At 55.8% G+C, this 12,042-nt stretch overlaps 5 protein-coding genes across 5 annotated transcripts; 2 read left to right on the top strand and 3 right to left on the bottom strand.

Moving 5' to 3' along the window:
* Window positions 1-416: 416 nt before the first annotated feature.
* Window positions 417-3,270, top strand: B0H18DRAFT_630160 (uncharacterized protein). Its single transcript, XM_048038849.1, has 7 exons — window positions 417-562; window positions 630-869; window positions 936-2,391; window positions 2,449-2,884; window positions 2,938-2,941; window positions 2,996-3,160; window positions 3,218-3,270. The coding sequence occupies exons 2-6, from the start codon at window positions 744-746 to the stop codon at window positions 3,023-3,025; spliced, it is 2,052 nt and encodes a 683-aa protein (XP_047889678.1). The 5' UTR covers window positions 417-562; window positions 630-743; the 3' UTR covers window positions 3,026-3,160; window positions 3,218-3,270.
* On the bottom strand, window positions 2,996-4,093 carry B0H18DRAFT_630128 (uncharacterized protein). Its single transcript, XM_048038848.1, has one exon. It carries the CDS (start codon window positions 3,704-3,706, stop codon window positions 3,044-3,046), a length of 663 nt encoding a protein of 220 aa, XP_047889677.1. The 5' UTR covers window positions 3,707-4,093; the 3' UTR covers window positions 2,996-3,043.
* Window positions 4,094-4,725: 632 nt separating this feature from the next.
* On the bottom strand, window positions 4,726-5,208 carry B0H18DRAFT_881738 (WD40-repeat-containing domain protein; the record flags this gene model as incomplete). The annotated part of the gene is made up of 1 exon (XM_048040860.1): window positions 4,726-5,208. A coding segment is annotated over one exon (483 nt), but the record flags the coding sequence as incomplete, so codon positions are not given.
* A 997-nt stretch (window positions 5,209-6,205) lies between these two features.
* On the bottom strand, window positions 6,206-7,463 carry B0H18DRAFT_937123 (uncharacterized protein; the record flags this gene model as incomplete). The annotated part of the gene is made up of 5 exons (XM_048041815.1): window positions 6,206-6,221; window positions 6,275-6,330; window positions 6,384-6,425; window positions 6,476-7,085; window positions 7,141-7,463. 2 exons carry the CDS (start codon window positions 7,461-7,463, stop codon window positions 6,626-6,628), a joined length of 783 nt encoding a protein of 260 aa, XP_047889675.1. The 3' UTR covers window positions 6,206-6,221; window positions 6,275-6,330; window positions 6,384-6,425; window positions 6,476-6,625.
* Window positions 7,464-11,028: 3,565 nt separating this feature from the next.
* On the top strand, window positions 11,029-12,008 carry B0H18DRAFT_1027191 (uncharacterized protein; the record flags this gene model as incomplete). Its single annotated transcript, XM_048029866.1, has 2 exons — window positions 11,029-11,260; window positions 11,323-12,008. Coding segments are annotated over exons 1-2 (653 nt in total), but the record flags the coding sequence as incomplete, so codon positions are not given.
* Between the last annotated feature and the right edge of the window lie 34 nt (window positions 12,009-12,042).

Here is a 12,042-nt window from a genome sequence, read left to right as displayed (position 1 = left end):
CATGTCAATCTGCGAGGATCGGCCTACGCGCTCGAGGCTCGGCGGTGTTGCTCCATCCAGCATCACCTCGATGACATACATCCTCGCGTTGTCAACGCCCGATAGCCAGTATCGGCGTCCTCTACTGGGGGCTCTGTCACTCGCCCTGATCTACGTGAGGTTGCGAGACTGAGTCAGCTATACGGTACCATCTTTCACTCTCCTCTCCGTCGTCCTCCCGCTCTCTGACTCTGCCTGATCGTATCTCTCGAGCTAGACCAATCGCCGTACAACGCCATTATGGGCCCACCCAAGGTACGTACCATCGCCCTCCACTGGCACGGCACGCAAACTGATATCGCCGTTGTATCCGTGGACTGTATGTACAGGAACCGTCGGCCAATGCTTCGATTGCCATCGGTTCAACGGGCTTATGCTCCGATCCGTCAGTGAGTATATGCAGGATTGAAGGCTGGATGCGATTGCCCACCTATGTGCATGGCAGTCATCAAACCCGGATGGTGGGGGTACTACGAGGGCCTCCCCGTCGCCTCGTAAATCTGCATCTTCACCTCAGAATCAGGTGAGTACGGACATCGATCATTCTATGCTTGTGCGTGAACTGGTCGTAATATGATATGCACCATCAGGACCAGTATGTGCGAACGGATGGGGCGGAAGCTCCGCCATCACACGACTCTCCAGCGCAGGGAACAGTGCAGTCAGAACAGGAAAAGGCTTTCTTCAACTTACTCGAGAAGTTCATGAAGTCACAAAACCCGACAGGGGCACCAGAAGAAGCTTGGTTGAAACTGGCGGATACAGCGTGGGCCTATGAAAAGAACCGTGCAGATCGATGGCGGAATGAAATCAATACACTGCTCACCTTTGTGAGTCATGTTCACACCGCTGACTGGGCGCGCGCGAAGAGCGACTGAGAGATGATTCGCTTGTAGGCCGGCTTGTTTTCCGCCGTTCTCACCGCTTTTGTGGTGCAGTACTATGCCGTTCTGCTGCCGGCACCGGACTTCAATATGATCATCCTTGAGCGCATACTATCCTTGCAACTCAGTAATATGGCTACCAACGCCGTCGTCGTAGCGGCCGCCAACTCCTCGAACCCGGTACCGGTGCCGATGGCTCTTACGAACTACTTATCTACAAACCTCCCCCCGCCACCCGCTGCGCCCCGCTGGATTGCCGCGCTGTGGTTCGTCGCCCTAGTCTTCAGTCTCAGCGCGGCATCCGTCGGTTTAGCCGTGAACCAATGGCTGAACTTCCATGCCACGGAGCAAGCTGGGCTGCAAGATGCATCCCAGAGTATCTGGACGTGGCAGCTCCGTAGGCACGCACTGGACAAGGGGCAAGTGGAAAACATGGTCAGCATCCTTCCATCTCTCCTTCAGGTGGCCCTCGTCCTCTTCCTCGTTGGGATTGTGGGCTACCTCTGGGAGCTTGGCTTCGACATCGCCGTCCCGAGCACGGTCGTTGTCGGCGCCTTGCTGCTCTTTCTGGCTTTCACTTCCGTGTCACCCGCACTGGGTGGTTACAGTCCCTACAAGTCGCCCCAAGCGTGGTGGATATGGAAGGCCTGCATACGCACGCGGTGGGCGGTTTACTGGGTCGTCATGCTGTTACATCACATGGTCGACGTCCTCATCAAGATCCAAATTCCGCTGCAGTCTTCATCTATACGTGTGTATAATATATACCAACGGATCAAGGACCTCCGTGCATCCCTCGTACAACATCAAGCACGCACGCGTACGTTGATGATGAAGAAAAACTGGCTAGAATATGAAGCATCATGTCTGGATGACTGGATAACCCACAGCAAAAACAACACAATATTCAGGGACATTTATTCCATTGCAAACGACATAGCCGTCCTTCGCGCAATGGAAACCTGCGTGCGAGCGATGCCTAGTGCCCGAGCAATGAGACATGTGACACAATTAGGCCAGACCGCCTTCGCGGCCTTGTCAAACCGCCAGGATTCACGTTCACGAGCGCCCAGGCCGCCATCTGGTAACCAACACGATGTTCCGGACAGCACCTCTACCACTTTGATAGGTCACATGGTGCTGGACGAGTTCATTAATATTCGACCACAGACAGAACTCGACGACGACACTCAGGCTCTCGATTTGGACTCAAACCGTCGCATGCTATCTGGACTGATCCGCGCTATGCCTCCCACTCATGGAATCGAGGCCTGCATGACTTTGTTTCAGCATTTACGTGATGATCGACTGTCCAAGAAACAACGAAGAGCCACCTTAGATGTTGTACGAAACATTTATGTGCCGGTCGACTTCCTTGCGGAGGACTTGCAGGACTCCAAGATGCAAGCGGCGAGAACATACGACTGTGCACCGTATACTGAGCTATATCGTCTGCGCGACATTGAAAGTAAGTCAAACATCTGCTTCAATCGCAATGGCTGTAAGCTGATGTTCAACGGCATAGACTGGGAATGCGTGCAAACTGCACTCATGACGGTGTCCAAACTCGGTGATCCTGTATCCACCATTCAGATCATGACGATCGTTCTGGCGATATGCATGTTATCCGTTAAAAACGGGCACACATTGCCACACGAACCATCGAGGGGAGCTTATTTGGATGACATGCTCCAACGATTCGACGAGTACTTGGCTACCCTCCGTCGCAAGGAGCTGAAAATCACTATACGACACCTTCCTCCCCCGGCAGTATATATACTCGATTGGGCATTGGCTCGCATGTCCTTCAGCGACATCTATTCCGCCTTGGGTGCGACCGAGATCCGCCGGAACATCATGATCTCCACAAACCACATCGCACGGCGTCTTCAATGGCTGCTCACACGCAAAGCTTGGACACCACAAGGGGCGGTCCAAGGGTTCTGCGTTCAGTTGCATTGGTATGTGCACTGGACACAAGAGATCCTAAAAGACCCTGAGATAGGCCAGAAAGGCTGGTCAGTCACATCTTCGACACTCAAAGTGCCAAGACACGCTGACATTCGCAACAGGTCAGGTTGGCTCGAATGCGTTCCAGATGAGCCACAGAGCGAAGACGATCAAAGTGTTGACTCCTCAGAAGCGACTGACCCAGAGCCTACATCGAAAGCTGGGGATGAGCAGGACCCACCGGAACCGCGAACGGGCAGTATGATACAATCTATAGTGCGAGTCATGTAAGCGGTGAACCTTGCACTCCACTCGTTCGATCGTCGCTGATGAAGGCTCTCTAGCCGAAACAGCTGGCACAGATTGAGAGGAACCACTGCAGCACAGGAACCCGACTCGGACATTGAAGGGCGAGCCGTGGATACTAGCCCGAGCGCAGCACTAGATGTACCCGGTGCGACGGACACCGCGACGACGCGGCTCGACGAATCGCCACAAGGACAGGACACGGCCCACAGTACCAAGCCTTCGCAGCCACTAAATACCACTGAACCGCACGCAGACGACTCGAATGCCACACGCAGACTAGCTGAGGACGGCGTGGACGCGGACGCGGACAAAGGCTCTCGCGACGAGGTCGGGGGCGCGAGCGAGGACGCAGATGAACGTCGAGGCGACGACAGGCGTTGGGAGGAAACACCTGACACCGAAGTCGCACCTGCGCAATCCGAGTCGCACTCCCAGTTGGGCAGCCAGAACGAGAGCGGCGGCTGATTGGGAGTTCGGAAGATGACGGGTTTGACGTGTACGTCGCACGTTGCTGGACACATCATCGTCGCTGAAGCGCTGACTGCTGACGTTCAAACGTTCACTCTAGTGACGGGCGGACGATCGACGAAACCCAATACACAAAGATATATCTTGAATTGCGTCTGGCAGCCCTGGCAGCCTTGTATTTCTTATAGCCATCTGATGCTTTCGCGGGCTATGGTCTCGGAGTCTCAATATGTACGGGCTTGCTGGGTGTGCTCTACGATACGCTTGTGTTCGCCGACCGGATTGCCTGGAGCTTCCGCGAACGGGGTGTTGCTGTTCAAATGTTTTCAATGTGTTGTGTACTAGTCGCTCGGTACGAATCGCTTCCCGTACGTCTGCTTGGAACTGTTGTTGGACTATCGCATATCTATATAACGCGCCATGTTCCGTCGAGCAGTTCGCGACAAGCAAGAGCGGATATAAGTGAAAAAGAATTCCCATTGTGATGGTCTGAACATATGTAGTTCGCGACGACCTTTACAATCTGAGCCGCCGCGTCCACTAGACAATATCCGCAGTATTCGATAGCGACGCTCGTACCCCGCGCAGGGCTGACGGAGCTACCGCTGCCACTGCTGCATGAGCAGTTGTGTAGACAGGCAAGCTGCTAGTCAGCACTGTATGGGCTTAATCGCATAGAGACATGCCGTACTCACAATCTCGTCCCTCATCCATCGCCGCCTCTCGCTCCTCCGAGCCTCCCGTACGGTGACTCGGAGCCCTCCCGTCTCCTCCTGCAGACGGTGCGAGTAGCAATACGTTCGTTTTAATACGTTACCGAAGGTCTGTGATATGACATACCAGCGAATCGGACTGTGGATGGGTACTGCGTGGGCCACTCGATATTATGGGTCCCATAATCCTAGTAAAGCTAGCAAAACCATGTATTCGGACGTGCGTAGATGCCAATCCGACCGGGCTCAAGTATCGATTCCCAGTAGTTATCTCTCAAAAACATGACAAATCGACTGGCGATGTTGACTGCGTCCGTACACGATGCTCCATGTTAAATATCCTCACTTCAAGATCCATTTCATCAGACCGCCACAGGAGCGAGGAGCTGAGGTCCATCCAGCCTCCAGATCCTGACGGTCCCGTCATCCGACGCAGACACCAGTCGCTTGTTGTCGGGGGAGAATATGATCTTGTTGACATTATCCCTGTGCCCGTTGAGCTGCCTGACGCGTTCCTTGGAATCCGTGTTCCACACAGAGATAGTGTGATCCTCGCCGCCTGCAGCGATGTACTTGCCGTCCGCCGAGAACGTCGCCGCGTTCGCAAGATCATCGCCGCCGTCGATGGTATCCAAGAGCTCCGCGCTGTACGAGTCGCAGATCTTGACGGTTCGCTCACTCCCGACGGAGAGCACGCGTCGTCCATCGGCCGAGAAGACCGCTCCCCAGACGGACCCCTGGTGCTCGCGCAGCGACATGTACTCGTCTCCCGATATCGCGCTCCAAACCTTGGCCGATCCGTCGTCTGAGCTTGTGATGAGTCGATCACCATGTGGAGAGAAGCTCGTCGTGTAGATGACTCCCTCGTGCCCCGAGAGTGTGCTGGTGCGCTGCGCGTCGATAGTGTCCCAGAGGAACGCCACGCCCTCCGCACTCGCGGATACGATCGCTGGCCATCGGGAGAGAAAGCGACGCTCATGACCATCGCCTCGTGTCCCTCCGTCGAGCAGCGCTCATACCCAGTGTCTGGGTCCCACAACTTCACAGCGAGTCGACGGAAGCGGAGGCAATCATCCGTCCGTCGGGCGAGTACGCGACACAGTTAACAAAGCCATCATGGCCACGCAGGGTCCTCAGCCGATCTCCTGTGCGGCATCCCAGATGATGACGAGGTGGTCCCTGGACCCGGTGACCAAGCGTTGACCGTCTGGCGAGAACGCCAACGAGCAGACCGAATTGTGTGTCCTGAAAGAGTATACAGCAGGCGGCGGTTCTCGCCACTCCATACCAGAACGGTCGCGTCCTCGAATCCGGCGGCGACCTTGTTGCCAGCGACGGAGTACGCGAGCGCGAAGACCCCGCCTTTGCGCTCGAGATCCACGTCGTGTGGCATTTGCAGCAGAGAGTCGCTCGACTCAAAACTGATCCCAAACTTCTTCCCCTCTCCTTCCTCACGAGGTGCGTCTCGGTTGCCGCCGGCCGCGTCACCCCGGCCGTCGTTGGCGGTACGTTCTCGGTTGCCGTGCGACTTGCCAGCAGAGTCGTCGGCGCCAGCTGAACCCTGAGCCGAATCTGGATCGGCTCCTGCTTGCGATCAGTCTGCTCTTCGGTGGCCTCTCTTCCGATCCGGCAGGATTCGCCGCGTTTCTTTGCGCGAGGGCGGCGCTTTCCGCAATGTGTTGAATCGTGATGTCATCGTTGAAGAGCAACATACCAACTGAGGACACCATCAGTACGATCCAACACTATCCAAGTGGACACACACTCACGACCATCATTGGTGAGCTCGATTTCTGGGCGACAGTCTCAAGGAAAGCGGGTATGTCGTCTGGATGGGGTATTCACTCGGCTCATTGTTCTGTCCCCGAAGACGTCAGCTGAACTAGTAGATACGGTAATGTATGTCGCCACCTTGCAGAGTTCTAGGATATCGCCGTCGCCGCGATAGCTTCGGTTGCGTCTGAGTTCTGTAGAGGTGATCTGAGGACGTTCGACAGGCAGGCACTCTACGGAAACAAACCTGTAATATATAGTCGAGTACATGGTCAACTGGATCGTAGCACTGCGCAATCTTCGTCAGACAGTGAATCACGGGCACGCTCGGATGCATACCGTTTTCTTCAACGGAGCTTCCTCGAATTGATCATCCTCGTCATCATTGATAGAGGACACATCTTGCGGTTCCGCCGCAGCTTCAATCTTTGCGGCAGAACCAGTCTCCTCTTCATCTTGAAGTAATGCAAGAAGATACATTGGTCTGCTTCATCTCGACTTTGGGCCCGACCTCAGCCACCTCACGATTCTTCCCCTTCTTATTGCGCTTGGGGCTGGCCTGCGGGACCTGGACCGTGGTGCCCCCGGACCTGTGTGGTGGTCCACAGAGCTCGACGACGTTTCTACCACGAGGCCGACGCCGACTTCCGCGATGGCGCCGAGCCCTCCGCTGACACTCACTTTCGCGTTCTTCGCTCGCTCGACGAACGCGGCTACAGCCCAATGCGTCGTCTTGACCCATCCTCTGACGAACAGAACCTCGTCGAGCCGCTTATCCATACCGAGGACCTCTGTGGCGTAGTACACCCAGCTGTCGATGTTCTTCTTCATATACGCCTTCATCCGGCGCGCTTGGTGGAGCTCCGCGCGCGCAGCAGACGAGCCTACGACGACGCAAGCACCTTGGTTCTCCACACATTCGAACTCGAAGCCCGCCTTCGCGCCATGTCTGCAGCAAGGTGAGATTTACGATGATCTAGCTTGCGAAGACATGAAAGACATACACGACGGCTTCCGCTTTCCCTCCAACTCTCTTGACGGTCCTGCTGAGCAGGGGACCTGCCCCGATAGCATTGGGTGTCCGCTTGGGCTGCATGTCGATCGTGAACCTCTCGAATCCGTCGGGGACATGCTGAGGCTTGTTGTTCAGAGGATCTTCCTTGTCACGGAGCGCGTTGAACAGACGGCAGAATCCACCCTTGTCCAAGTAACCGACGTCCCCCAGCTCTATCTCTATGTCGTCTTCCGTCGCCTCGGGCTGCCATAGTGGGTAACCCTTGCCACATTTGAAGAGCTCCTTCGCGTATACCTCCTCTGAAGCGGCCATCGGTCGAGATCGTCAAGGGTCAGATCGCGGTGTGCAACGGAGCACCACCGGCAGGACAGGCGGGTAGTAGTACGCAAGGAGATGATGATGATTTGTAGCACGAGTCTCGTACAATTAAGTCGAAGGAATAACTGTACCTGTGGACACGCGGCTGTGGTTGCGGGCTGTGCGACAACGACTTCTACTTGGGGCCGCTACAGGGTCCGGCCCGTCTCAGAGTCGATAGCTGTGCGTTGTAGCCCTTTCCGATTCAGGTTCAGACTTCATGTGACTGGACAAACGGAAGCTGCATAACATACTCAGTTTCAGGTGTATTGACGTTTACAACATACACACACCCTCTGCAACGCACAGGGCTGCGTCCCTCCAGAGTCCACAGCGCGCCGCGCGGCGAACATGCCATCCCAAGGCCTTGGACTTATGAACGCCCGATACGCGCCGATTTTGAATGCCTCGTTGCAGTTGAACGCTATATGGCTGAACGCTAAACACACCCGGTCCCATGTATGTCTGCGCGTTATGCATTTGAACCAAAACAAGCCAGGGACATATAGAGCTGTGAGTAGACAATGCCAGTGTGTCCAATGCCATCGCGTTGGTCGCCGGCGGAAAGTGCGTTGCTCATGGAGGACGGAAAGAAGGCCGGTAGTACGACCATGCCGTGACAGTACATCCGGCGTCTCAGTGTGACAGCACTATACATAGCGTGATTATCATGACACTCGCTACATGTCCCAACATGTACCGTCACATGCACGTATGTACTTCCATTGCCAGTGAACGCACTGTGCGCTCATACTAACGTTTTATCTTGACCAAACACTGCCGGGGCGAGGCTGCGCAAGCATATGTACTCAACTATGGAATCAGAGAAGGCGTCGTATACAAATACTACTGTTGAGTCTCAAACGGAACCCATCGTGCTGGGCCGTCGACGAACGTGGTATGTTCAGTTCTCTATTGTCTTCGCGGCTGCAGAAGATCTGATTCAATGATATGCAGCAGGACTATACGAGCCTGATACTCAGCCCTCTGTCAGACACCGTGATCTGACTCACGATTATAACCTTCAAGAACCCTTCGTGAGCATCATAGTCTCGTCCAGCCTCCCTGCGTCTCGACAGTGCCAGATGTAACCGATATAGCACTGGAAGTGCTCCATTGGACCGAAGCGAGCGTTCAATCCCTGCTGCTATTATAGCCAGATCATAGGACGTCTTGTGCGTTGGCAACAACCGCACGCGGGGCGTTCTCCATCCGCTTCTTCATGGTGCGAACATCGTCTTCATCTCCTTATGTGCACTGTCCGCGGCGTGGGCAGTGCGATGATCCCTTCGCTATGATGTGACGCAAATGTGAAGGAGTCTTGTACTCGTGTCTTCCACGCTGGTTACGCGAGGCTCTGAGGTTCTCTCCCCACAGGACTCGAGTCCCGACGTTCAAGCTAGTCGACCTGACGTTGGGCCGCAACGTCTGTCCACGTTCTAGCGGCGTATGCTACAATCACTGGCAGGCCGGCTGACCAGGGATCAGTGACGCCCTCACGGATACTCCACCATATTCCGAGGGTGACCGGGCGACCTATCAATACCAAGTCCGATCTAACTCCTCGACCTCGAGGACGTATTCATGGCCCCTCTTCGGTTCTCTTGACGCGGCCTCATCCCAAAAATAACCTTCCCACTCAGATTGTGAGAAGAGCAGCTGATGGCGACGGCCACGACTTGGCCACGACGGTACTTCTTGACCGAGGAAGTATGTTGGCGCGATGTCCCCGTTCAGCAACTGCGACGCACTGGTATCCTTTTTTCTCCTTGTGATTGCACCCCGAATGTCCATCTACGCCGTATCTGTCCGTCACGACCTCGACATGCAGACGCTCATACATGTCCATGTAATGAGCGCTCTGTGATTCGCCACATGCTCGTACGCCGTTCTTACGTCCCAACTTGGTGTCTGGCTGCACCAGTGACCCTCCGACGGCGTCCGTTGTCTGTTCTCACGACAGCGTTACGACAGCTGCCAGCTTGGTTACATCTTATCATGTTCGCCCCGACGCCGCTGTATAGCTAATCCTGTAGCGCTTCGATGTAAATATAGCGTTGCGCGCGACTTCTCCTCTCGGAGTGAGTGAGGCGACGTGAGTTATAAGTATGGTGCCCCAGCGACTTCCGTCTCATCAGCGTCCGCCGCTGCAGCAGCCGTTCGTTCCACCAACTCGCGACGGGTCTCCGCCCGAGCCCAGATCCGGAGGTGGTCAAGGTCAGCTCTGGTCAGCTGCTCTCGATTGCGCCGTGCCTGGACTGATGGATTATGCTACCGTACAGTGCGCGGCTTTGCAAGCTGAGGCACCGAACCTGCTCACCGTGGCCGTTTTGGCACCGTTTCGGTAAGTTTGTTGGTCCACCTGTTCACAGGGCCAGGTACCGTGATGGGCCCTTACATGCAGTTGCTAGTGTTCGACCGCTGCTGCGCTTCGATCATCACCCATCCGGCAGCAAGCACGTACCGGGAATACACATCTCTGACGGCAGGTATGTTGAATGGCCTTCAACATTCGTGAAAAGGCACCCTCTCTGACGGACAGCTGGTCTCTCCAGGATTACATTCACTTTCAACCTACGGTGCTGTACGTCGTACTATCGGAATCTTCGTGAACAGGCGGTTTACAAGCATCAGGTGCACCCGACTTGCAGACACTTTGTAACATCCACGTCTCAGGTGACTAGTGATTAGTCGACTGTCAACGTATTAAGAGTACTCTCTGTAAGTCTCATTGTACTAGTCCTTCCTTGGCATAAAACTCATGCTGCGCTACCAGGAGACCCACTAATTCAGTCATCTCTCGAAGCACCCACAATGGGCTTCCTCACACCAACCAAATTACTCCGCCGCCTCGCGCGCGTATTAAAACCGAAGCACAAATGTCATCCTGCACCACGCCCACCGCGCCCACCATGTCAACCACGCCCAACTTCAAAACCATGCCGCCGCCGCCACCGCCAGTACCCGAGCTCCCGCTCGAAGTGTACGAGCTCATCATCGACCTCGTCTGGCCCGACCGCGAGACGCTCCTCGCGTGCGCGCTGACCTGCCGCGGTGGCACGAGCGCAGCCGGCACAACCTCTTCGCCCGCGTCGAGCTCTACAATTTCGACCAGCTCTCGCGCTACACCGCGCAGCTCGCCGCGGACCCGGGCCTCGGCGCGACGCTCCGCGAGCTCTTCGTCACGCCGTACTACTCGCAGTCCCAGCTCTTTGGCACGTTCCCTTTCGAGCTCGCGGGGAAGCTGTCGTGCGTGGAGCGGCTCCGGATCGACATACGCCGCGACTTCTATCCGTACATACACCCGGATTTCTACCCCGCGTTCGCGCGGTTCGCGAGCGTGACGACGCTGGAGCTGCGCCGCATACAGTTTCCGACGCTGAACGACTTCTCGACGCTCGTGTGCTCGTTGCCGAGGCTGACCAGCTTGTCGTGTTGGATGGTGGACTGGGTGAAGAAGACGTACGACGTGCAGGCGCTCCGGGACTGCAAGCAGTGTCTGAAGCTGAAGTCGCTCTCGGTGCGCGATATGGAATGGTCGAGTGCCTTCGCAGACTGGCTGTTCATGGCTGCCACCGTGCAGAATCTGGAGACTATATGCGTGTCGACCATCAGCGCCGAAGATGTCGAGCACGTCGAACGTTTGTTGACGGCAGCAGGGCCTTCGCTGCGACGCCTGGAGATCGGCGTAGCGTCACGCCGTGCGACCAGAAGAAAAAACAAGAGAGTATCCGAGTGGGAAGGCGACGCAGGTAAGTGCTGGGCGCGAGCATACAGAGGTTACCGAAACATGAGACTCATACTCTATCTACAGGCACGTATCCTCGTCTAGTCCACAACGCCTCGCTCAGCTCGCTATGTCTCTTTCTGGACACGAGGAGCGACTGGATTCCTGGGCTCCTCTCCCAGATAAACTCCCCCTCTGTCCGCGACATCACCGTGCAACTGCCACGCCTCCGCAAACCGGGCCAAATGAAGCACATCCGATTCGACGCGCTGGACAGCATCCTGTCGCAGCCGCAGTTCGATGGTGTCCACCGGCTCGTCGTCGAGTGCGACGGGGGCGTTGGTACGCCGGCCCAGATGGATGCATATACGGCGGAAGTCTCGACGAGACTCCCGCTCTCGTGCGCGCGCCGGATCGTTTCCGTACGGCCGCGGAAGGTGTCGGTCACGTCGGCGCCGAAGCCTGTCTTGAGAAAGTCTCGTCTGAAGCAAAGCCGGAACTGTGGGACCCGTGGTGAGCGTAGCGGGGCTAGGACTACGATTTGTAATCTTGGGACACTAGGCTGTATGGACCTTCTGAGCAACCGTGACTGGACATCGGACGTTGTCGACACACTCGTTTGTAAAACCCATTGGACTATCAGGGGACGCTTGCGCGCTGTATGTAACAATAGGCTTCGGACCGGTGATTAGCAATTCGCCTATTGTATAGATAGTCATTTCAGAGTAACTGCAGGTGTATCCACGGGTACGAATCTACGCGATGCATACCTCTGAGTCAGTCTTGAGCTTGAGCTGCGATATCGAT

The sequence above is a fragment of the Fomitopsis serialis genome, assembly GCF_022376445.1.
Source record: "Fomitopsis serialis strain Sig1Antser10 chromosome Unknown B0H18scaffold_76, whole genome shotgun sequence".
In the NCBI taxonomy this organism is placed as follows: Eukaryota; Fungi; Basidiomycota; class Agaricomycetes; order Polyporales; family Fomitopsidaceae; genus Fomitopsis; species Fomitopsis serialis.
This window is presented reverse-complemented; position numbering and strand designations above follow the sequence as displayed.

Coding starts and splice junctions, on each gene's coding strand:
- B0H18DRAFT_630160 (XM_048038849.1), top strand. CDS start 744: ATGAAGTCACAAAACCCGACAGGGGCACCAGAAGAAGCTTGGTTGAAA. Junction 870..935: donor TCAATACACTGCTCACCTTT/GTGAGTCATGTT, acceptor ATTCGCTTGTAG/GCCGGCTTGTTTTCCGCCGT. Junction 2,392..2,448: donor TCGTCTGCGCGACATTGAAA/GTAAGTCAAACA, acceptor TCAACGGCATAG/ACTGGGAATGCGTGCAAACT.
- B0H18DRAFT_630128 (XM_048038848.1), bottom strand. CDS start 3,706: ATGATGTGTCCAGCAACGTGCGACGTACACGTCAAACCCGTCATCTTC.